The 26,375-nt window shown below is 37.1% G+C and overlaps 1 protein-coding gene across 1 annotated transcript in view; it reads right to left on the bottom strand.

Annotated features, from left to right (window-relative positions):
* The window catches only part of LOC122489601 (CD2 associated protein), a 142,919-nt gene that overhangs the window by 84,668 nt on the left and 31,876 nt on the right, over positions 1-26,375 (bottom strand). The window contains exons 2-3 of the mRNA XM_043591610.1: positions 20,524-20,684; positions 1,299-1,452 (exon numbers count right to left, since the gene is read on the bottom strand). Of these exons, the coding sequence (XP_043447545.1) occupies positions 1,299-1,452; positions 20,524-20,684 (315 nt within the window). The remainder of the gene's footprint in view (positions 1-1,298; positions 1,453-20,523; positions 20,685-26,375) is intronic.

Below are 26,375 nucleotides of genomic sequence, written 5' to 3'. Positions count from 1 at the left end.
CATTCTTCTGTCCCAGAAGAATTCTTCTGTCCTTGTCTTCTGTCAAGAAATCTTTTTCATTTTTATGAAAATGTGTTTTCATTTTATGAAAATAATCAAAGGATGACAGCACCTAGAAAGTAAAGTCTTCCCCCAAACTTCACAGACAGTAACACAGAAAGTAACAAGATATAAGGAGAAATTTAGATAATACATGTGAACAAAATTTCTTCACTGTGGACTACGTGGTTCCACAGGGGACTTTACAAGCCACAGTATCAAAGGCACTGACATAAGATAAATGTGGTTAAATACTCATTTACTACTAACTCTCATCCTAGTAATCAGTATTCACTCTCAAGGGGCTTCAGATCGTACTATGTTAAAATACTATCTGCTCCCATAATGTTGTATTTTGTACACATTTAATGTTGAATACTTTTTTTAATGAGTCTTTCCCAATACTGTAAGCATTCTGAAAACAGCAATACAATCTGTGTTATTTACCACTTTCTCACCAGAAGCAAAATAAAATTCAAGAGTTTAAATGATCTAAGGGGGGCGCCTGGGTGGCTCAGTCGGTTAAGCGTCCGACTTCGGCTCAGGTCACGATCTCGTGGTCCGCGAGTTCGAGCCCTGCGTCGGGCTCTGGGCTGATGGCTCAGAGCCTGGAGCTTGCTTCTGACTCTGTGTCTCCCTCTCTCTCTACCCCTCCCCCGTTCATGCTGTGTCTCTCTCTGTCTCAAAAATAAATAAACGTTAAAAAAAAAAAAATTTAAATGATCTAAGGTCATAGGATGGACTCAAACTCATGTCTGATTTCAAATGGGGTGCTCTCCCTCTATACTAAAATGTTCTAACATATTTATAGAATACCAAATATTTAAAGGGCGCTCTGCTGGGCCAATGACCTTGGAAAACTGAGGAGATGTTCAGATGTCTGACCACTGGAGAAAACATACTATCAAAATTCTTGCATCTACACTGCTTAAAATGAACAAACATTAAACATCCCATTAAATAAATGGTATTAAAATAAATTTAAGGCAAAGCATTAACTATTCAACAGTCTGTAAGGCTAATAAGAAAACAAAGCCTAATATTTTAATTTATAATTCCTATTAATAGTCATCAGCAGTTCATGCTCAAATATCTTATGAAAAATGACTACAGGGCCGGTAACTTAAATGTGAATATGTACGAAGTTTCTGCAGTCGGCCACAAAAGGTTAAGCTAATTTTTCTTTTCATAACTTCTAAACAGTTATAAAACATTCTTTATTTTGAATTATTTAAACAGGAAAGAAATTATTTACATACTCTTCTTAATGTTTTTGGTCTGTGGATGTGGCTGAATTCCTCCAGCTGGAAGTCCGTATGTACTTATCCGTTGTACAAGACTTGCTACATTCCCATGTCTTTCCCGTTTAATGGGCAAATTGTCATCCTTGGATTCTGGCTCTCTCTTAATTTCCTATAACAGGGGAAGAGTAAACAGGCAAATTAAGTTGTATTTTATCAAATTAAATCCTCAAATGTAAAATACCCCAAAAAACAGGTATGGTGGTTATTATACAAAACATGATAGCAACAGTCTTCAACATTTTTCTCTCCCCCACATCTCTAAAAAACGCAACACACTTTGGTAACAGTGACTCATTATGAGTTTAAGTCTTCTCAGAACTAGAGAAAGAGGTAAAGAAAGGCTAAGATACCACCTCTACCCCAAGATACACAGAAACTCTGAGATACATAAACAAACAATAAAACAAACAATAATTTCTAAGTCAGGTTGGGCAAACTTTTTCTAGAAGAGGCCAGATAGTAAAATATTTTAGGATTTATGGGCCATATAATTTGTTGGAAAAATGAACTGTGCCATTTGTAGTGGAAAAACAGTTATATACTTACATGAATAAGCATAGCTATGCTCCAACAAAATTTTATTTTATTTTTTTTTCAACGTTTATTTATTTTTGGGACAGAGAGAGACAGAGCATGAATGGGGGAGGGGAAGAGAGAGAGGGAGACACAGAATCGGAAACAGGCTCCAGGCTCTGAGCCATCAGCCCAGAGCCTGACAACAAAATTTTATAGACACTAAAATTTCAATTTCATATAATTTTCATATGATGTTAAATACTGTTCATCTGATTTCTTCCAACTATTTATGAATTCTTAACTAGCATCCTCATCTCATGGGCATTATAAAAACAGGCAGTTAGATGTGGCCTGTGGGCTGTAGTTTGACAAACCCTGCTCTAAGTCATAGGTAATAACAGAAGATATGCAAGCAGATTATATATACTGAAAAAATATATTTTGTATTTTTCTGAAAAACAAAACCAAATTCTATAAAATTTTACACTCAGTAAAGTTACTTTCCTATTTTTCCTACGAAAATGGAAAATCTTAAGAAATGCAGGTCCATCAAGAATGGCAAATATTTTCATGGTTCTGAAACGTTCAGATCAAACCAAACTCTCAAATTACGGACCCATTCCTCACTTAACATTACAATTTTTAATCTCCCCATCAAATACTATAATGAAGAGCATACCACACTCATTATGCACACTGTCTTTTTGTTGGCCAGTTTTGCATTGATATTACCTATTTTCGAAGAGATTTTTCTCATTTGTAGGACGAAATTAAAAGGTTTTCTGAATTTGTCAATACTTGATGCTCTTCTTAAGTGAGGACACTTTTTCACTGGATTTCCTGGAATCGTTTTCAAAATCAGGAAAGTAAGTGAAGCTGGTGGAAAATAGATGCTACTATGTTAACATGTGTTTTATTTACTGGCTGATTAGGTAAAAGGAAGTAAAGGGCAGAAGAAGGAAGAAACACTGAAAACTTTAGTAACAACACTTCATAGGTGGTCAGAAAAAATTGTAGTCTGATGAACCCTGCTCTATGTCATAGTTCTAACAGAAAATATGCAAAGTATGAAATTAAAAGAAGACATACAAAAGGGAAGTCGTGCCACATTCAGTAATTAAAAGCCCAATTATCATAAGGTTATCAATTCTCCCTAAAATTGATGTAATAATGTAATGCAATAAAATAGGCCAACAAAAATAAGAATAAATAAATAAGAATGCAACTACACTGATTTATTTGCTTCACAGATAAAGAATAAGAAGTAGCAAATTAAATGGAGATAAGAAACATAAACAAATGGGAGATAAATATACGCAAATGAGAAGGAGCTAAAAAGGTTGGAAAGGATATAGTTATTCTTCATCTATTAAAATAATCAAAGATATTTAACTCTGACTCCACTAACCAAAAACAACTTAAAAGATGATCAACAAAATTCACAAACCACTTCTTCATGCTGTATCTTTATTAATAATTTGGTTATCTAATCATTGCCAGTGCATGATCATAATCTGAAAAAAGTAAGCAATTAACTTCTATATCACAGAATTAAGTAAAAGTCACAAAGAATGACACAAATTAAAAGGCAAAAACTTATTCTTATTTCTCAAATGAAAGAGGTTACCCTAAGCAGAGTGAGTTCTGCTTATGCTAATTAAAATTTAAGGAATACACAATATTTTTAATTTCACATTCAGAATTTCCAAGTGTTATATAGAACTAGTACCTCCAACTCTATGAAACATAAATCAGAAGATACAGAAAAGTGATTTTTACTAAAGATTTAAGAATATAAGCAGGATTAAATATTTAACATATGCCCACTGTTTTAGCTTTGCCTGCATCAACATTAGACCCACACTTGAAAAATGAGATTTCCAACCTAATAAAAATGGTTTGCCCCATTCCTATAGTATTTATTGTTTTTAGAATATAAATGATAGTGTATAAGGAATAATCCAGAAGGAACTACATCAAATCATTAGATTTTCATTTTTCTTATGACCAAATTAAGTTGTATAGTAACAAAAAACCTTTAAGTCCAAACTGAAAAGGACCAACAGGAGAAAATCTCCTTAATATGAAATCAGTATGTACCTTCTGAGTGCCATCATATCAAAATCATGAAGGAAAACAACAATAACAGATATAACAGGACTATTTTGAAAGTTTCTAAGTCTATTCTCTCTCCCAAATATGCTCTTCTCCACATAATTATTGTCTCTCCAACCTGGACAAAGGGCCTTCCTATTGCCAACTATCCCTCCCCCATTTGGAAAAGGCAAAAGTAGGAAAAGAGAGGAAAAGTTACATACATTCATTTTCAGTGGCTACTCCTTTTCTTTCCTACTCCTTTCTTTTCTCCATCACAAGAATGTTAATGAGAGCCAAGTGAAGCAGAGTGGGAAAAACACTAAATAAATAACTCAGACATACCACACTGAAATGGACTGAAAATACCCCAACAATTTATAATAGTCACATTTTTCACACTAGTTACATGGATTTAAATATGTTATTTGTGCTTTCAGTCCTAGGTTGAAGGGATTTTAGGATAAGAACTGCCAATAATGAGGGCTACAGTATCTATGACTCAAAAGACATCAGGCCTACTGAAGGAAGATCCTTCTCCCAAAGCTGCTAGACTCCTTGAGGCCACAGATGACATTATCAAGTAGACAATGAGTGCTGATCCAAAAAGCCAGGTCAGAAGATATCCCAGAAACCCAGGTTCTGGCACTCAAACTTTCCTGATTTAAATTATTTCTACAACTTGAGGGGCGCCTGTGTGGCTCAGTCGGTTAAGCATCTGACTTCAGCTTGGGTCATGATCTCACAGTTCGTGAATTCAAGCCCTGAATCAGGCTCTGTGCTGACACTCAGAGCCTGGAGCCTGCTTTGGATTCTGGCCTCCCCCTCTCTGTGCCCCTCCCTAGCTTGCACTCTGTCTCTCTCTCAAAAATAAACATTAAAAAAAATTTTTTTAAATAAATTATTTCTAACGATTTGAAATACCGTAGCAGGAACAAAATTTATTATTTCTCCTTAAGGGGAAAAATTAGAATTTAACTTCCCAGGTAAGTCCCAGGTGAACATTAACATAGTTTATATAATAATGTTTTGAATTTAAATGTATGGTGTAAAATATAGTATACAAATGGGGAAGAGAATACAAATAATTCAGTTAAAAACATAGGTAACAGTCTATAAGGTATCTACCAGATTCCGAAAAGTGGAAGGAGATTGGGGGAGGGCTGTAAGGAAAGAAATGTACTTTTCACAATAGCCACTTCTATATTCATTGAATTTTGTTTCAACATGTATTATTTCAGTGATTTTTTTAAATAAAAAATTTGGTGTGCTCAGAAATAACAGTGCTACAAGTCAAACTGTCCTAGGGCATTTAGAGAAAGATCTTAGTTGTATGAGCACACATTACTAAATACACATCTTAACACATCTTTTCTAGCATTATCTGTACTGAACTCTTTCTTTAACTCAGTGAATATAGTCTCCATAGTAGGATTCAGAATATTATCAAAAATATTCCAAGTCACAGAACAAATTGTTCTTAATCAATGTGTATAATGTTGTACAGTATGTAATAAAATATGTATTATGATGTATCTTAAGTGACTACACACAACTTTGACATTTTATCTACTGTTTTTATTGTAATTCCCAGAAAGGAAGTAGAGTTGTCTTCCATTTAGTATTCTGATACCTAATGTGTTTCAAATAGTGAAAGTAAATCAAACACAAAATTTTCTCCTGATACAAAGCCAGTTTCCTGAACTACTCTATCAAAGTCACCAATACGTCTTCTAAAACTTGAAAACACTGCTAAGGTTTATCTAAAAGAACTAACAGTGTTCATAAAATAAATGATTCAAAAAAATTAAGGTCACATAAAATCATATTGCCATTTCCTGAATTAAAAACCTGATTCTTCTTATAAGAACAGTGGAGTATCAACAGATTTAAAAATGAAATCAGCATTCTTCCAGAAAAAGGATGTGATAAAGTTTTGTTCTGAGACAGCAAGAGAGAGTGCACGAGCGTGAGCAGGGAACAGGCAGAGAGAGAGGAAGACAGAGAATCAAGGTAAGGCTCGAACTCACAACCATGAGATCATGACCTGAGCTGAAATCAAGAGCCAGACACTTAATGGACTGAGCCACCCAGGCACCCCAAAAGCTGCGATATTTAAAAAGCAAGAAATCACTAAGACTCATCCAAACTAGTCACAGATCACCATCTTATTCCCCATATTGCTAGTTTTTCTTTAAAAGTAACTTTTTAAAAAGATTTTAAATATACTTAAAGATTTAATGTCTACTTAACCATTTAATCAATGGAATATAGAAATAAAATAAGGGGCGCCTGGGTGGCTCAGTCGGTTAAGCGTCCAACTTCAGCTCAGGTCGTGATCTCACACTCCGTGAGTTCAAGCCCCGCATAGGGCTCTGTGCTGACAGCTCGGAGCCTGGAGCCTGCTTCAGATTCTGTCTCCCTCTCTCTCTGCCCCTCCCCCACTCACACTCTGTCTGCTCGCTCTCAAAAATGAATAAACGTTAAAAAAAAAAGAAATAAACATTTTTAATGAGAGGTAAGTTGTCAAACTGCCTGGTAAGTTGTCAAACTGCCTAAGTTTTAAAAAAAAAGGATTCAATGATTTTAACCTTTTTGTAAATGATGGAAAAAAAAGGCTAGAAATTTAAGTCAAAATAAAGAAAAAATATCCAAAAGATTTTTAGTAACTTGTCAGCTTCCTGAAAATATTTAAGTGTTAATAACTTGCTTCCTTGTTCTTTATTATATAAAAAGTCTGAAACACTTTACCAAGCTCTGAGAACTCTTCAAAAGGGATCAAAATTTCGTTTTACATTTAAAAAGGCAAGGAACAGCAATTCCTTTACCAGCACCTGAGACCTCTTCTGTGAATATATATATTTATTTTCTAAAGTAAAAATATGTAACAATATCATGTAATAAACTATAATACCATCAGTATAAAGCTCACAAGAAAGCTCTATCAAAGCTCACAAATTAACATCCCTTATACACCAAACACTGTACAACTAATAAAAGTATTTCTGTTAACTTCTTTTAATACCTTATTTCACTGATATTTCTCTACTTTTAAGAAAAACTAGATATTATTGAAATTTTTTTTTACATTTATTTATTTTTGACAGAGAGAGAGAGAGAGAGAGCGCGAGCGCAAGCACCAGTGGGGGAGGGGCAGAGAGAGAAGGAGACACAGAATCCAAAGCAAGCTCCAAGCTCCGAGCCCGACGTGGGGCTCGAACTCACAAACTGTGAGATCATGACCCGAGCCGAAAAGTCGGATGCTTAACTGACTGAACCACCCAGCCGCCCCAAGAAAAACTAGCTATTATTAAACCATTTCTAAAAGAAACTCTATGTAGTGAGTTTTTAGACTTTAAGGATATGCATTACAATCTATTAAGTGCATAACCATCTATCTGATGCTTACCAGAGGGGAAGGAAGTGGGGAGATGGGTGAAATAGGTGATGGGGATTAAGGAGTGCACTTGGCGTGATGAGCACAGGGTGATATATGGAAGAGTTGAATTACTATATTGTACATCTGAAACTAATATAACACTGTATGTTAACTAACTGGAATTAAAATAAGTACTTTTAAAAACTGCATCACCAACTAGATTTCCCTTACGTAAAGATAGGACAGATGTACTTTTCCTTCTTCTTCCCACTAGATAAAATGTTAAAAACTCTAGACATTACATATTAAAAATAAATAGATAAAAATAATCTGGAGGCGCCTGGGTGGCTCACTAGATTAAGCATCAGACTCTTGATTTCAGCTCAGGTAAGATCTCACAGTTAGTGAGTTCAAGTCCCGCACAGGGCTTTGTGCTGACAGTGCGGGAGCCTGCTTGGGGTTCTCTCTCTCCCCTCCCACGCTCTCTCTCTAAAGCAATAAATAACTTAAAAATACAGATAAAAAATATTCTGAAAAGTGAAGAAAAGAAGACAGGTCAGCCAAGAGAGCCCAGGTTCCTTAGAACCTGGTTAGTGAGTTCACGAGGTTTCTTTTTGCCTCATATATTCTAGACTAAATACTGGAGAAGCTGACAACCTGTTAATGCCAATGAGGCGGGGTGTGGGAGGGGTGGGGGTGGGGGGTGGAGTGCTCCAAGAAAAGCTGGGGTCTCTCCAACCAGAGGACCAAGAAAAGGGTAGCCTAGCAAGACAGAAAACTCCTAGCCGATAAAATCACTCTACTACAGTCAAATAACACAGGGGAAAAAAACCCCAAAAAACAAACCTGTAGCCCCCTCCCCACCTATGCCAGCCAAAGCTAAGTAGGGAACCTAGACTTCCTTCCACCCTCACCAGGCTATAACCAGACACCCCAATCACAACCGCTACCCCACTCACCCAGCCAGGGTGGTATCAGAGAAGGCCAAGTGGAGAGCCAAGACTCCCTTCCCCACTGAAGAGGGCGGGGAATGAGTCTCCTCTCCTCCCACTGCCAGTGGAGGCCACAAGGCAGTACTAATGAGGCACACCTGCCCTTCAGTCAAGGATTCAATGGAGGCCAAGTGGAGCCTGAACTCCTACCCGACCCAGTAGTAACCAGGAGCTCCTATCTCTCCAAGTGTCAATGGAGACAGAGTGGGAAACTGGACTGGAGGTACCTCTTTTTTTTTTTCCCCAGCACAGGTTCTCTAAGAAAAATAAAGTTTCAATATAGATCCAAGGTCCTCAACCAACATTATTATTTTTTTCTGTATTTATACTGTCAATACTTCTACCAAGACTTGAACACAAATCCTCAACTTTTAATAACAAGTCCTGACAAATGTCTGCTTTCTCTCCTTTCTCAGTATCTGAAACAACTTTCCAAAGGCATTTCATTTGAGCCCCCTCATCTTCTTAGAACTACCTTTTCCATTCCAAAGGACTTAAAAAATAAATAAAATAATAATAATAATAATTTCCTCCAGATCGCTCTTCTAAATATAAGACTTTAGTTCCCCAGACAAGACCTATCAAAATTAGTTTTACCCTAAGAAGCTAGAGCTTACACAAATCCTAACACACTAAAAGCTTTTTTACTGTCTAGCTTCTCACACAGCTGGCCCACTTTTAAACAGACTTGATCTGTTCCACCACAACCAACACCAAGGCTACAGATTTGGTTTAGGGAAACAGGCTAATCAGGCTAACTTCTTATCTCATATTTTCCCAATTACTTTCTTCTTTATTTTTGTCCTTCCTTAAAAACCACTGGCTTTTCTTAAAGAGAAATTAGAAAAGTTCTTATTTACCTATTTTAACATTTGATTTAACAGTAGCTGGTATAGTACAGGCACGGGGGGGGGGGGGGGGAACCTATTTATTGACTAAATTAACAACATAGGTGATTTTCTTCTCTGATTTTCCCTTTATGAAAAGGAAGTTCCTGAGCAAAATATAACAAGATGAAATAATAAATCCATTTCATATCTACATGCAAAGTACAGACACTCAAAATCTAATTCCTACCAACAACTCAAACAGGTGGGATTCCCCACCTTTACACAGTAAGAAATGCATGCTCTAGAGTGAAACATCTTTAAGGAAGAACATGCAGGAGGCATATGTATGGGTATGGGGGAGGTGGGGGTAGGAAGTCAAACAGAGGTCTATACATCCTGACTCCAAAGGCCACGTTCCTTTCCTAATGCCACGCTATCTTCTTGACATAGCTCTCGTAGAGGAGTTGGCAACCACATCTATCACAGTAAGTCTACCTTCTTCTAATATCAAGATCCTCCTCAAAAGGAATTCATTCCTTATCTCCTCTACACCTTTCTGGGTTTTTCTGACCAAATAACCTCAGAGAGGCTATCCTACAACATCCAAATTAAAGTATCAAATGCCATTTTCCACCTCCCATCACTCACTTTTTCTCTTTCAAAGCACTAATGACTATCGAAAATTATCATCTTATTCATTTATTATTTTTTTACATTTGTCTGTTTTCCTCCCACCATTAAAAATAAATTCACAAAGAGAAGGGAACTTACCTGTTTTATCCACTACCATGTCCCTAGCATCTATACAAAGTCCTAACACACAGAAAGAGCCTCAGTAAGAATTTGGACAAATGAACAGATCACAAACAGAAAAGAATACGATGGAGAGGCAGGGTACGCGGAGGCTATACTGCAGTACTGCCACTGATCTTACTAAAACATACCTCAAAAGAGAGTACCTGGGAAATTGGGTTTCTTAACAGAGATACTGAAGAGGCTCGTGATCTAAAAGGAATTGAAAACCCTGCTACACAAGTGCTGCAGAAAGAGACATGTGGTTGATGAAAACTACAGGCTTCAAATACAGCTGAGAAGTATCCCCTACTTGGTGCTAAAGTTGCTGCTGATCTTACTTGCAACAGAGAAAGAAAGCTCTTATTTTACTTAATTAAACATAACTCACTAGCTGGACTACGACCTGTATGAAAGCATGTATTCCTTGTGTTATGCCACCACGGAGATTGTAATGCCGTTACTACAATGTAAGCTATCCCATTCTTACTGATACACTGGGCCTTCTACTTTCTTAACTTGTATAATTAAACCTTGTTTTTCAGCACAATTTCCAGGAATGGAGGCAGTAGGAGAACAAGAATGAAACTCTGATTTCATTTTATAAAGTTACCTACAGAAAACTGTACATGAGCATTGAGAGTTGGCTTCATTTTCTAAATATCTTATTATTTTTACATTTTTTGCATATTTTCATTCCATCTTTAGTCTTTGAAATGCCCTCACATCAAAGCTCAAGTTTAGTTTTGGGGGGAAAAAGTTTATTTCCATAAAATTGCATTTTGAGGAAGCAGTTTGATTTTTCTTTTCAAGAGTCAATTCTAAAGGTTATCAAAAGCACTTAATTTTGTCATTCTAACCTCTTTCAACTATGCTGATGCTACTGGAGAATTTCAACAGCTAAGATTCATATCACTTTGTCCTTAGATTCTTAAAAGCAGGGAATGTTACAAAATGTAATAACCAGCACCTACTACATAAAATACATTTCTCATCTAAAAACAGGCTGGTATTTGCCTGTCACAGAGCTACCTACTACCAAGCCCGTGGCCTACCGACTATCACCGGTATGATTTTGGGCATGAATAACATATTCCCTAATTTTCAAAGATGTCAGAATAAACTGAGAAAATGGATGGGAACATGCAAAGTCTTAACATGAATAAAAGGTATTATGTCTATTAGCTATCCATTTGCTTCCACTCTCACTACACTTTATAACTTCAACTCTTTCCTCTTTAATAAAATCTTTCCTTCTCACTAAGATTAATCCATTAAAGCATTCTATCTTCCTTCTCCTGTCTCCAAACCCTGTGATTTCCCTAGTATCTTTCAAATAGTCTTAATACCTTTAAAAAAAAATTTTTTTTTAATGTTTATTTATTTTTGAGAGAGTGAGAGAGAGACAGAACAGGATTGGGATGGGGCAGAGAGAGAGGGCGACACAGAATCCCAAGCAGACTCCAAGCTCTGAGCTGTCAGCACAGAGCCCAACCTGGGGCTCAAACTCAAAAAACCATGAGATCGTGACCTGAGCTAAAGTCAAACACTTAACTGACTGAGCCACCCAAGCACCTCAATGAGTCTTAATACCTTTAAATGACACTCAAAATGCACCGTACCACTGGCTTCAATCCATACTTTTGGCCTTAAATCCCATTATACACACTCCCATAGAAAAACTTGCATTCAGCCAAAATAGTCCATTATTTTTACTGCAAAACATTTTGCGCCTTTGACAGACATAGAGCACACTAATTATTCATCTAACTTCCTGTCTTTAAAGACCAACTCAAGTGTTACTTCCAAAATCTCCGAAAAATATTTTCTCCAAGATCCTTTAGCACCTATTATCTTTACGACATATCTGACACTCAGCCAAAAAGGCACAGCAATTTTTCCACCTATTTTCATGCTGTTACCTCCCCCAATAAAGTAAGTTGTGGGAACTCTTCTCACCACACCCCAAAATACTTCATAGTCAATCACTAAGCATTTATTTAATGGAGTATTTACTTTGTTTCATCTCAGTTACAGCAGAGTGCCAAATATCACAAATAACAACACTGACACTGAATCTCAAAGTTTACATGAATAAACAAATCAGACACTTGAGTCTAAGCTTTAGTCTAAAACACTTTAGTTGAGAATGTGGAAAGATCTGATAAACTAGCAAGTTTCTTCCCAATTTTGGCTCAATTCTTAAACACTACAAATCCATAAGGAAAGAGTAGACTATTCAATATTTTTTAATGTGGAAAAAAATTTAATTAGTGCCTAAATCACAGCTGTACAAAAAATAAAGCAAGACTGATTAATGATTTATGCTGAAAATCAAAACTTTAAAACTAAAGAAAACTTAGAAGATTAATGTCTTTAAACCTTCCCTGCTCCCAAGTTATACTAAGACAAGTCACAAAAAGCACTTATGATGTGAATGCAAGCTGGTGCAGCCACTCTGTAAACCAGTATGGAGGTTCCTCAAAAAAACTAAAAATATAACTACCCTACGACCCAGCAAATGCACTACTAGGTATTTATCCACAGGATACAGGTGTGCTGTTTCGAAGGGACACATGCACCCCATGTTTATAGCAGCACTATCAACAATAGCCAAAGTATGGAAAGAGCCCAAATGTCCATTGATGGATGAATGGATAAAGAAGACGTGGTGTATGTATGTGTATACACACACACACACACACACACACACACACACATACATACAATGGAGCATTACTTAGCAATCAAAAAGAATAAAATTTTGCCATTTGCAACTACGTGGATGGAACTGGAGGGTATTATGTTAAGGGAAATTAGTCAGAGAAAGACAAATATCATATGACTTCACTCATATGAGGACTTTAAGAGACAAAACAGATGAACATAAGGGAAGGGAAATAAAAATAATATAAAAACAGGGAGGGGGACAAAACAGAAGAGACTCATAAATATGGAGAACAAACTGAGGGGTACTGGAGGGGTTGTAGGAGGGGGGATGGGCTAAGTGGGTAAAGGGCACTAAGGAAACTACTCCTGAAATCACTGTTGCACTATATACTAATTTGGATGTAAATTTTTAAAAAATTAAAATTAAATTCTCATTAAAAAAAAAAGAATCTACTCCTGAAATCATTGTTGCACTATATGCTAATTTGGATGTAAATTTTTTAAAAATTAAATAACAAAAAGATAAAGAAAATAAAAGCACTTATGAAAGAGAAAAAGACACATAAGCAGAAGGAAGACAAAGGCCTAGTATTCACAATACGGAATTCACAGTAAGAATTCACAGTATTCACAGTAAGAAGTACTACAAATCAATGAGAATGAGCAAGAACTCAATGGAAAAATGGAGAGAAATATCTGAACAGGCTAGACACAGGAAAAGAAATTTAAGTGGCCAGTAAATGTGAAAAGATATCTAACTTCCCTTGTAATCACAAATATGAAACACTATAACATGTGGATACAACTATAGATCTATAAGATTAAAAAGAAAATAAGGGGCGCCTGGGTGGCGCAGTCGGTTAAGCGTCCGACTTCAGTCAGGTCACGATCTCGCGGTCCGGGAGTTCGAGCCCCGCGTCAGGCTCTGGGCTGATGGCTCAGAGCCTGGAGCCTGTTTCCAATTCTGTGTCTCCCTCTCTCTCTGCCCCTCCCCCATTCATGCTCTGTCTCTCTCTGTCCCAAAAATAAATAAACGTTAAAAAAAAAAAAAAATTAAAAAAAAAAAAGAAAATAAAAGATCTGATGGTATCAAATGTTTATAAGAACATGGAAGAAAGGTACTCATACTACTGGTAGGAATTTAAATATAATGGTATAATTATTTAGTGAGAAACTGTACAATGTCTAAAACAGTGGAATATGGGCATACCCTACGATGCAGCAAATTCTCAGCAATGTATATAACCTACAAAAGGATATTCGCCACAGCACTGTTTTCAATAGCTAAGAAAAAAAAAAAAGAAAGAAAAAGAAAATAGCTCTAAATATTTATAAAATGTGGTAAAGACCTAGAATGGAATACTATGTGACTGTTAAAAAGGAATCTCTACTATAAAACTACACATGTATTCCTAAACATCTAACCTCCAGGGGGTGGGGGGAATCACACACTAAAATACTACTGATTCTGTGAAATCAAACACACGAAAAATACCAGTGATTATGAAGGAAGGAAGGAAGGAAAGAAAAGAAAAGAAAGGAAAAGAGGAAAGAAAATATAAAGAAGGAGGAGGAGGAGAAGAAGAAGAAGAAGAAGAAGAAGAAGAAGAAGAAGGAGAAAAAGAGAAAGAGAGAAAGAAAAAGAAAAAGAAAAAGTTAAAGGAAAGGAAAAGCAAAAGGAAAAGAAAAAGGAAAAGAAGAAAGAAGGAAAAGAAGGAAAAGAAGAAGAGAGAAAGAGAAAAAGAAAAAGAAAAAGAAAAAGAAAAAGAAAAAGAAAAAGAAAAAGAAAAAGAAAAAGAAAAAGAAAAAGAAAAAGAAAGTAGGGTTTGGGGCATACCACTTTAAACCTATACAAGTTTGGAACCTGAGCACTAAAAATGAAAGTAAAAATAAATAACAATAACTGAAACCTTGGAAAATGGGTAATAACTTAAGACTGCCCAAACAGTCGTGACAAATGGATTCCTCTATAGCTATTAAAAATGCATTGGGGGGCGCCTGGGTGGCTCAGTCGGTTAAGCGTCCGACTTCAGCTCAGGTCACGATCTTGCGGTCCGTGAGTTCGAGCCCCGCGTCGGGCTCTGGGCTGATGGCTCAGAGCCTGGAGCCTGCTTCCAATTCTGTGTCTCCCTCTCTCTCTGCCCCTCTCCCGTTCATGCTCTGTCTCTCTCTGTCTCAAAAATAAATAAAACGTTAAAAAAAAAAAATGCATCGGGCGCCTATGGGTAGCTTAGTCACTTAAGTCTGACTCTTGGTTTCGGCTCAGGTCACGATATCTCATGTTCATGAGTTCAAGCCCCACGCTGGGCTTTGTGCTGACAGTATGGAACCCACTTGAGATTCTCTCCTCTCTCTCTGCCTCTGCCCAATAGCTGTCTCTTTCTCTCAAAATAAGTAAATAAACTTAAAAAAAAATTAATGCATAAAAACAATAGAGTAGATAGGTTGGTTTATGGGTACTAAGATGATGCAGAGACAAGAGGAGGTAAGCACCGGGAGTTAAAAGCTGTAACATTTTATGCTAGGACTGTTCAACTTTGAGAAAAATACCTAGGTAGAAATGATCACATTAACAAATAAATAAATAAGAAAGAAAGAAAGAAAGAAAGAAAGAAAGAAAGAAAGAAAGAAAGAAAGAAAGAAGAAAGAAAGAAAAGGTTTCATTTAAAAGCTAAAAGCACTCCTGTTTATGCAAGCAGCCAAGCTAAGAGCCTATCCCTTTCTCACTAAATGATACTTTTACATTCTTTTTTAACATTTATTTATTTTTGAGACAGAGAGAGACAGAGCATGAACAGGGGAGGGTCAGAGAGAGGGAGACACAGAATCTGAAACAGGCTCCAGGCTCTGAGCTGTCAGCACAGAGCCCGACGCGGGGCTCGAACTCACAGCCCTCACGGACTGCGAGATCATGACCTGAGCTGAAGTCGGCCGCTTAACCGACTGAGCCACCCAGGCGCCCCACTTTTACATTCTTTATCACAGCTCCCTTTACCTAGAAAATAAACCAACACGGCTTTCTCATCGTCCCGACATCATTCCTCTATTTACCAAAGAGTTTTGAGCTAACTGCACAGTGTCATAAAAACACAATGTTATGTATCACATTGAAAGGCATATTAAATTTTAAAAAGTCACAATATGACACAATAATTATGTCAATGTCTAAATCACACAAAATACTATTTGTTTATGCACAGATAAATATATATTAGAAGGATACATTTAATTTCAGAATATGGAGGTTGGGAGGAGAGGGAAATGATAAGAGGAGGTAACAAAGAACTCAATTTTATCTGTAATGTTCTATTGTAAAATTAACACTCTAAAGCAACAATGACAAAATGATAACATTCTATACCTAAGTTCATGGATCCTTGTTCTACATTCTTTGTAAAATATTTTTTAAATCAAGTAAAGATGAAATAACTGCAAAGAGACAATGAAATGAACAGTTTGTCACAAAACAAATTTAGTATCTATAAAGTCTGTTTTCAATAGTCTGCAAAAATGATTTAACCTTCCAGCCCAACTGGAATATCAATGCCCTTCAATATAGCTATCTGAAACTATAACAGGGATGTGAATTTTGAAGCCTCAGTAGTTCTACCATCCACTTCATAGTCTCAGATTTACAAATAACATACATATCTTAAAGTAACAGTACATTGGGCATAAAAGGCTTATTTACAGGTGGACAGTGAATTATAAATTACAACTTTCCCTTGAATCTTCACATCTGAAGTCAACTATCTTATTATCTACTGCTATTGACTGTCTCTGGCTAATTTTTCAATAAAAATTTAACTTTCGGGGTGCCTGGGTGGCTCAGTTAGTTAAGCATCCGACTTCGGCTCAAGATCTCATGGTTCCAGCCCCACTTTGGGTAAGCCCAAGCTCCACTTCAGGTCAACTTGAGCCCCACTTTGGGCTCTGTGCTGACAGTGTGGAGCCTGCATGAGATTCTCTCTCTCAACCTCTCTCTCTGCCCCACACTCACTCATGCGCTCTCTCAAAAATAAACTTGAAAGAATTACAAAGGTAGTACACAGAGCTCCCATATCCCCTTCATTGTTTCTCCTAATGTTGCATCTTGCATAACCATATTACACTTGTCAAAACTAAACCAATGACTTTATGAAGATTTCATCAGCTTTTTCACTAATACCCATTTTTTGTTCCAGATTCCAACCCAAGATACCACAATATATTTGATCACATGTCATGTTAGGCTCATCTAGTCAACATCAGTTTCTCAGCCTTTACTTGGTTTTCATGACCTTGAAATTTTCTTTAAGCGCTGGTCACATATTTTTTAGTTTGTCTTCAATTTGGGTTTGATGCTTTTCCTCATGCTTCGACTGGGATTATGGGTTTGGGGGAAGAATAAGTATCACAGAGGTAAAGAGGATAAATGATATCAACATATCACTGATGATATTAGCTTTTAACAGTTGGTTATGGTAGTATTTGCCAGTTTTCTCCACTATAAAGTTACTATTTTTCTTTTCCACCTATTTTTCACTCCGGCCCATCCTACAGGATGTTTTTGAGGGGAGGGGGTGGAGGGAAAGGAAGTATCTACAAATATTTGAAATAATTCTCTGAGGTTTATTCCTTCTTTTCCATTCACTTATTTACTCAACCACTTATCTATATCAGCACGGGCTTACATATATTTATGCTCCTCTTTGGGTAATTATCAAGTATTAGGTTATTCTGTTGCTTAAATTAGTCCAGCTCTGGACACTGGAAGCTGAGCCTGGAAAGTCTTTAGATTGGCTCTAATGCTGCTTTCACATGGGCCATCATTTTGTGGGGTTTTTTTTTGAGCACTTCTCTACCTTCTGGCACTACATACAAGATGGTCTGGGGTCATCATGTATTTTCCTTGCTCCAGCCCTAGAATCAGCTATTTGTCTAAGGAGCCCTGCTTCTTTTATTGGAGAATAAGATTTAGAAAGCGAAATCTGGTAACTGGGGATAGTTGCTGCTACTGTATGTCACTGTTTCTAGGCCCTCTCAGTGGAAACAGCTGAGAAATATATGGACGTGCATTAACCCAAGTGTTAACACACACATAGTTTCTGTATGTGTTGATACATACTTTAAACTGAACATGAGTTCATACTTATGTCTCCCATTCTAATTTGGTATCCTGTGGTTACTTTTTAATCCCAGATTATGCTTCCCTCCATTATTTAGCATACTCAAACTGCATCCTCCATTCTCAGGCAGTGCATTAAACTCAAGTTCTAGTGTTGTCATGAAACAAGAAAGTAAAATATATTTCAAAATGGAGTCCTATGATAGTCATCTCCACTACCGGGACAATATATCAGCACACAATTAACAGAACTATACAGGGGCGCCTGGGTGGCTCAGTCGGTTGAGCATCCAAGTCTCGATTTTGGCTCAGGTCATGATCCCAGGGTCATGGGATTAATCCATGCTAAGCGTGGAACCTGCTTGGGATTCTTTCTCTTTCTCTCTCTCTCTCTCTCTCTCTCTCTCTCTCTCTCTCTGCCCCCCTCCCTCCTTCCCTCCCTCTGCCCCTCTCTCCAGATCATGCTCTCTAAAATAAATAAAATGAAAAAAAATTTTTAAAGCTATATTAATACTTAACATTTCATGTATTTTTCTTTAGTGTTCTATTACTTCAACATACTTTCTCTAAAAAGCCACTTTCCTGGTGCAGCCACTCTGGAAAACAGTATGGAGGTTCCTCAAAAAACTAAAAATAGAACTACCCTATGACCCAGCAACTGCACTCCTAGGCATTTAACCACGGGATACAGGTGTGCTGTTTCGAAGGGGCACATTCACCCCAATGTTTACAGCAGCACTATCAACAATAGCCAAAGTATGGAAAGAGCCCAAATGTCCATCAATGGATGAATGGATAAAGAAGATATGTACACACACACACACACACACACACACACACACACACACACTGGAGTATTACTCAGCAACCAAAAATAATGAAATCTTGCCATTTGCAACTATGTGGATGGAACTAGAGGGTATTATGCTAAGCAAAATTAATCAGTTGGAGAAAGACAAATATCATATGACTTCACTCATGTGAGGACTTTAAGACACAGAACAGATGAACACAAGGGAAGGGAAGCAAAAATAATATAAAAACAGGGAGCGGGACAAAACATAACAGACTCTTCAATATGGAGAACAAACAGAGGGTTATTCTGTTGAGGGAAGAGGGGTTGTGGGAGGGGGGATGGGCTAAATGGGTAAGGGGCACTAAGGAATCTACTCCTGAAATCATTGTTACACTATAATGCTAACTTTGATGTAAATTAAAAAAAAATTTTTTTAATTAAAAAAAAAAGCCACTTTCCTTTTTTTAAAGAGACACAGAGAAAGAGAGAGAGGTGAGAGAGCAATGTCATGGCTTACCATATACTGACTATAAATATGCCATTTTAAGGATAAGAAAACAGATAAATTATGTGGTTTGAACTACATCAAATGACCAGCAAGGGACAAATCTAGAACTTGACCATATTTAAATCCATTTATTCTATTCAATTACCAAGGTATCTGCATTACACTCCATTTTAGGTTATAAGAAATAAGTCAATTTATTAAACAAAAAAATAAAAACAAAAGCAATCTTCCCCTATTACAAGTTCAAACCCCTACTATAGCCTTTCTTAGTTGTTTCAAGAGATAAAATGTATTTAGGTAGCATATAGTTACTTCACCTTCTCTGAAATCAATTAGCATTACAGTATGAGTTCATATTTAGACGTAAAACCACAACTGAATACAAATCTATTCAGGGAACAAATATTATCTAAATATCCACAGTGTGCAGGTATTCGTAACAATTATTATATAAGGTGGACAAAAAAATGAGACACATTCTAGCCTTCCCAGAAGAACTCAGAATCAATCTAAAGAGGCCAGTAGTAAGTAAGCATAAGAAAACTAATAGAGGTACCAAGGCAATTATAAGTGAAGCATAAATATACAGATATTCTTTACTTTTTTTTTTCCTTCCCTAAACTAGTGAGAACTCTGTCTGCGAAAGACTTAAGAATCTTGATTGTTTCCGGGGGGAAGTGACTGAATATTCACTAACAAAGGAATGTTTGGTAGTTAGTTGGAAACACACTCCTACTTTGATCAATAACTGCTACAGGGCTGACACTTAAAATAGGAACCTAAGATATTTGCAAAGGGGCTGCAAAAGCAACAAGATACAATTAGACTTAAGTAAATGACCCTGGATTTCAGTTCAGATTCTCGATCTTAGCTAGCCAACATTGGGTAAGCCATTTAACCTCTCATCTGTAATGTCACCATATTTAAAAATGGGGTCATCACCCACCCTACTTACTTTATAAGGCTTGAAGGCTCAAATGAGAATGTACACAGCAAAACTACCTTGTAAATTACAAAGTGCTACCCTAACACAAAGTACTATTTATTTTTATAAAAAGACAGGTAAGTAGATACATATATACATACATAAACATATGTGCACATACATACACATAGTGTTATTATCCACCAAGGCACCAAACAACTGTAGAGTAAAAATTCACTTTCAACATTTTAGTTTTTTAAAATACATGTATTTCTTTTTTTTTTTTAATTTTTTTTTCAACGTTTATTTATTTTTGGGACAGAGAGAGACAGAGCATGAACAGGGGAAGGGCAGAGAGAGAGGGAGACACAGAATCTGAAACAGGCTCCAGGCTCCGAGCCATCAGCCCAGAGCCCGACGCGGGGCTCGAACTCACGGACCGCAAGATCGTGACCTGGCCGAAGCCGGACGCTTAACCGACTGCGCCACCCAGGCGCCCCTAAAATACATGTATTTCTTAAAGATCAAATCCTATGAGGCAACAGCTAAAAATTTAGGTGAGAGTACTTACCTTAACAAAATTATCAGGAAACATTCCTCTTCTTCCATTTAATTCTCCTTCTAGCCATCCTTCCTCCTGCAGTTTTTTCACATTCCTGATGATTTCACCAACTCGAATAGTTAATTCATCATCATGTACAGCATCATAGTCATACTCCACGATATAGTCAACTAAAAAAAGAAAAATGAACGTCTAAAATTTAATTCATGAAATATAATTAACCATATTAATAAACTTAAAATTAAGGAACCTGTTTAACGACAACATTACAAAGATAGCATCAAGGCTTCCTTCAATGATTTTAAATATTTGGCTACATCTGCAAATTTCTCAAATGCCTTAGTATAAAGTACAGTACAAATTATAAGTAGAAGCCTGAATACAATGTATAATTCATATCATCAGGTGTTCTTATGGTCAGATGTATACATTGTTTGCAATAGACAATCTCTAGAGTGGTCCCTATGACACCCACCCAATCTCTTGATATTCGTGTCCTTGTGCAATTCCCTCTCCTTGACTGTGGACATGACTTATGACTGACTTCTAACCAACAGAATATGACAAAGATGATGGATTGTATATAATGATGTAAGATTACAATGTCTATCTTGCTAGGAATCTCTCACCCTTGCTGGCTTTGAAGATGCAAGCTGTTTTGCTATGAGCTGACCTATGGAGAAACTGATGAAGGTCTCTGGCTAACCACCAGCAAAAAACTGAGGCTATCAGTCCCAGAGCCTAGAGAGAACTAAATGATGCCAACAACCAGGTGAGCTTGGAAGCAGATCCTCCCCCAGTAGAGAACCCAGACCTGGCCAACACCTTGATGGCAGCCTTGCAGAGTACCTAATTAGTCACTCCCAGACTTACTGAAACACAAAAATTGTGAGATCATATATGTGTATTGTTTTAAGCTGCTAAGTTTATGGCAATATTGTTACTAAACAATAGAAAATGAATACATCCTTAAGTAAAGATTAATAAGGATCTATTTTACCACCTTTAAGTATAGAATTTTAGATTATAGGACATCATATATGCATACTATTAATATTTTACAGGGTTCAATACAAGAAAAGCTATAACAGATTTCATATTCAAGATGATAGACTAGCTATACCTCCATTCATCTTTTTCTCCTACTATGAGTATGATTTTTTAAAAGCACACACACACACACACACACACACACACACACACACACACAGAGCTACAACCAAAAAAAAGGGGGGGGGAAGGATTATGGGCAGACACTGATTCCCTCCTCCTTTTTCCCTTCTTATTGAACCCTGATTTTGATCAGGTATTTTGAGACCCTGTACACTTTCACAAATGAGGTTTCTCTCAGTCCCAGAGGTTAATAAGTCTTTACTAGTTTAGACTAGTACTTTTCAAATACGAATGTACAATCAAGTCATCTTGTTGACTTGCAGAGATTATCTGGTTGACTCCTACTTAAATGCAGATTCTGAAAAGGCCCCAGATATCAAATGCTGCTGGTCAAAGAGGCAAAGGTCTAAAGATAAGTTTATTTAGAGTAATTTCTTTCTCTCTCTTTCTCTCTCTCTCTCTCTCTCTCTCTCTCTCTCTCACACACACACACACACACACACACACACACACACACACAGACTGTTTTTCAAATACACATGTGACAGATGGACTCTAACCAGTAAGATATGAGCAGGGGTTCTGGGAAAGTTTTATCCAACCTTAAAAACAAAACACAAGGAAAAATAAGTCCTTCTGAAGACTTTGGATGTTCGTCAATGAGAATGTAATGCCCAAAACTGCCATAACTATTTAAGACAAGAAAAAGACCAAGAGATTGTCTCAATCCTTTAAGAAAAAGTTTAGGATGAAAGAGAAAAAAAAAAAAAAAAGAAAATGACCTGGATCTTTGCTAGAACGATCCAACTGCCAAATTAACCAACCCCTATGCTACAATACCTTTAGTTTTCTTGTTATAGCAGAGTTTTTTAACTGTTAAGAAAATTTTTTTTAATTTTTTTTTTTTTGACAGAGACAGAGCACGAGAAGGGGAGGGGCAGGGAGAGTGGGAGTTACAGAATCCAAAGCAGGCTCCCTAAGAACTGTCAGCACAGAGCCTGACGAGGGGCTCGAACCCACGAACCATGAGATCATGACCTGAGCCCAAGTGGGATGCTCAACTGACTGAACCACCCAAGTGCCCCAACTGTTAAGTAAATTTCAGATGGGATTTCTATTTACAGCTGAAAACATCCCAACCTGAGAAGAAAGCCAGAAAGAAATTTTTCAAACTTATGAAAATGGATCCGTAACTAACAAAGCCACGAACAGAAAGTCCAGAGAACTTCAGGAAACTGTAACTGAGATACCACACTGCCCTGCAGAATCCCATAAAGGCTAAAAATTCAGAAAAGGAAAGCTCATGAGAAACACAGAAATGAAAATAGGGAATTATCTTTACATGGAAGAGCTAACACCCACTGTCAACAACAAAAGCTCTAAGACAATAATGCTAAGTAGGCAGCCATTTTTCTCTGAAGGCCGAAAACTAAAGGATTAATCTCCATCCTCCAACTCCCCGGCTGCTCCCCCACCCCCTACCCCCACACACACACATACAGTTTGGGGAAACTAGTAAAGCTCCTATAGATGAGTGCTCATTCTTAGAGAAAGGACTACTGATTCCCAGAATTTAGGTCTCTACAGCAAAGCTCAGCTCCCTGCCTGATAATTCTAAACTAAAGTTGTAAGTCCTACCTACATAAATAGTCCCCCCAGCTTGTTATTTATTATTTATTCATAAATATGAACAAATAATAGTTAATTGTGAAAAACCATAATAAAATGAAAAATTACTCCTGGATGAAACATATACCCACCTCCCCCCTTTCAACTCTCCAAAACAATTTAGTCCTTAAGTCATTAGGTATAGAAGAGTACAGTGGGAGAAAGGGGGAAAAGCCCAGGTGGGGGGTGTCTGGTATGAGAATCAAAGACCAAAAAATGTAAAAAAGTAAAAGGTATCCAAAACTGGGGTAGGGGTAGAGGCAGGGCCAGAATATGGTAAGGAGAGCATCCACATAAGGGGATTTTCCTAGTATAGCATATCAGCACTCTAAAGCAAGGTGAGGAGGGCATCCATACAAAGGCAACTTGACAAGGTGTATCAGAGCCCAAGCACAGTGGAGAGGGCATCCAAGCTGAGGAGTAGTTTGGTGAGGGATATCAAAGGCCAAATGGTATTGGAGATGGGGGGTGGGAGGGCAGATTTCCATGCAGAGGTATAGAAGGGTAAAGCAACCTAGAATGAAGACTAATAGCCCAAGCAGAAGAGGGTGTCCATGCAAGGGTGAGGGTCAAGAGTGACAGCAGGGACGAAGACTGGCTAAATCCAGGGGACTGATTAAATAAGTAAATATATTAAGGATAATGGAAGTCAAGTTTCTCTATGTCAGAGAAGGGAATTGCAAACATAAGGGAGAAAAGGCTAGGTTCAATCCTGTAATGCTAAATGAGAAGTACCACCATGTACTTATGGTTTTCAATACACAAACACACACATGAAACACATACACATAAACACACCAGCTGTCCTCTTAAAAAACCAGCAAAGTCCAATAGCAATGCGCAACCTAATGCACAGATCCTGTAAACACCACTTTCTCTTAAAAAGAACTAGGAATCCTTGGGAAGACAGGCAATTCCGCCTCTGAAGCAGGAAAAGTACAAGATAAGCCAGAAGTACAGTATTGTGCCACAAAGCAAGGAAGTTAAAGAAAGATAAGGTGATGCCAAAGGACAGAAAGAAGTAATATCAAAAAGGCTCTTATTGGCCAAACCAGGACAATCTGAGCACCAGAATAAACAATGGCAGTAACAGAACATATTCAGTTGAATAAAGAAACCAGAGTCCATACATATATAAATAAATATTAATTATTTAAGTCTATGGTTGGATTGTGATTAAGTAGATCCTGGTTTGTAGAAAATACACACTAAAATATTCAGGATAAAGGCATCAGTCAGGGAGAAATTTTTTGTACTGTACTTATTTCTACAACTTATCATTTCAAAATAAAAAAATGTAAACGTGCAAATTTGTATCCTCAAGAGATGTAACAAAGTTCATAAAGTCAGCACCAAATGCTATGAAAAAAAAATGAAAAAATAAAAAAGGTTTGGAAATTTGTCTTTCAGCATGTCTCATTAATTTTTAAGTTTATTTTTTATTTTTGAGAGAGAGAGAGAGAGAGAGAGAGAGAGAGCAAGTGGGGGAGGGGCAGAGAACAAGGGAGATAGAATCCCAAGCAGGCTTCACACTGTCAGCACAGAGCCCAATGCATGTGGGGCTCAAACTCAGGAACCCTGAGATCATGACCTGAGCTGAAACCAAGAGTTGGATGCTCAATGGACTGAGCCACCCAGGTGCCCCATTGATTTTTTTTTCTTTTGGAGAAGTGAAGACAAAATCCAAGGAAGTTTTCCAGAAAAAAGACATAAGGAAAATATAAAAAATAAAAGACAGATGATCAATCCAGACAATTCAACATCCAAATAACAGTTCTAGAAAAAAAGACAGAAAATAGAGAACTGACAATGAAATAATACAAGAAAATACTCCAAAGCTTAAAGGAAACAAATCTGCAAAAATAAAGAGATTTGTGAAAATCCAGCACAGTAACAAAAAGTAAGTACTCACATCTAGATGAAATTTCATAAAAAAGATAAAAAATATCCTAGAAGGGTGTCTGAAAGGAAATAGAGTTAGTCTACAAAAGAATGAGAATCATCAGAAGACTTCTCATTAAGGACACCAGATTCTACAGGAAAAATAAAAAGGCAAGGCCACTTAAGTATTAAAGGAAAATGAATTCCACGGTCAGCCAAATCAGCAGACAAGGGTGTTACAGTTTCACACAGGCAAGGAAAAGGAAATTAACTCCTACATATAACCTTACATGATGTTATCCAGTAAAATTAAAAAAAAAAAAAAAAAAGGAAACAAAAGAGAAGAAGACATGAAATCCAAGAAATAGTGGAGCCAATCCCAGAGAGTGAGAAAAGTGCTAAGATAGCAACCGTGCAACAAATATAAGAAACAGTCTACACTAAGCAGGAGACAAAAAGTTCTAGGAGGAATTTCAGAGCAAGAAGGAATGAAGAACAGACTGTGTATTAATTAACTGTACATTTTTAAAACCTAATAATGCACGTGATAATCACTAAGATAATAAGTGTAAAATGCCAAACAAAAAATAGTGGACTTGCAGTTTCGGCTCCAACATGTGAAAAACTTGGATGGTATCACTGCCACCCTTACAACAAGAAAAAAGCTAAGCAAACTGAAAGTCAGTGGCTTTTCTTGGGCCCACCATAGAACTGAGGACACAAGGCAAACTGCCAGCTCAGGATATGGAGAGGCAAGAACTACTGGATCACCTCAAACACAAACAACTGGAACCATAAACTGATAGGAACATTATATGAGTTTCCCAGGGCTGTCATAACAATCATAAACTAGGTGACTTAAAACAATAGAAGTTTATTCTTTCACATTTATAGCTCTGGAGGCCAGAGTACAAAATCAAGTTATCAACAGGGTTGGGTCTTTCTGAAGACTCAGAGAAAGAATTGCTTCACACTTGTGTCTTGGCTTCTGGAGGCTGCCAGAAATCTCTGGCATTCCTTAGCTTGCATAATTCCAACCTCTGCCTCCATCTGCACATGACCTTGCCCTTCTGTGTGTCTCAAATCTCCCTCCTCTAACTCTTAATAAGAACACCACTCACTGGATTTATGGTCAATCCTAAATCCAAGACCATACAACCTTAAGATCCTTAGTTATGTCTGCAAAGACTTCATTGCCA

This window comes from Prionailurus bengalensis, chromosome B2 (assembly GCF_016509475.1).
Source record: "Prionailurus bengalensis isolate Pbe53 chromosome B2, Fcat_Pben_1.1_paternal_pri, whole genome shotgun sequence".
In the NCBI taxonomy this organism is placed as follows: Eukaryota; Metazoa; Chordata; class Mammalia; order Carnivora; family Felidae; genus Prionailurus; species Prionailurus bengalensis.
This window is presented reverse-complemented; position numbering and strand designations above follow the sequence as displayed.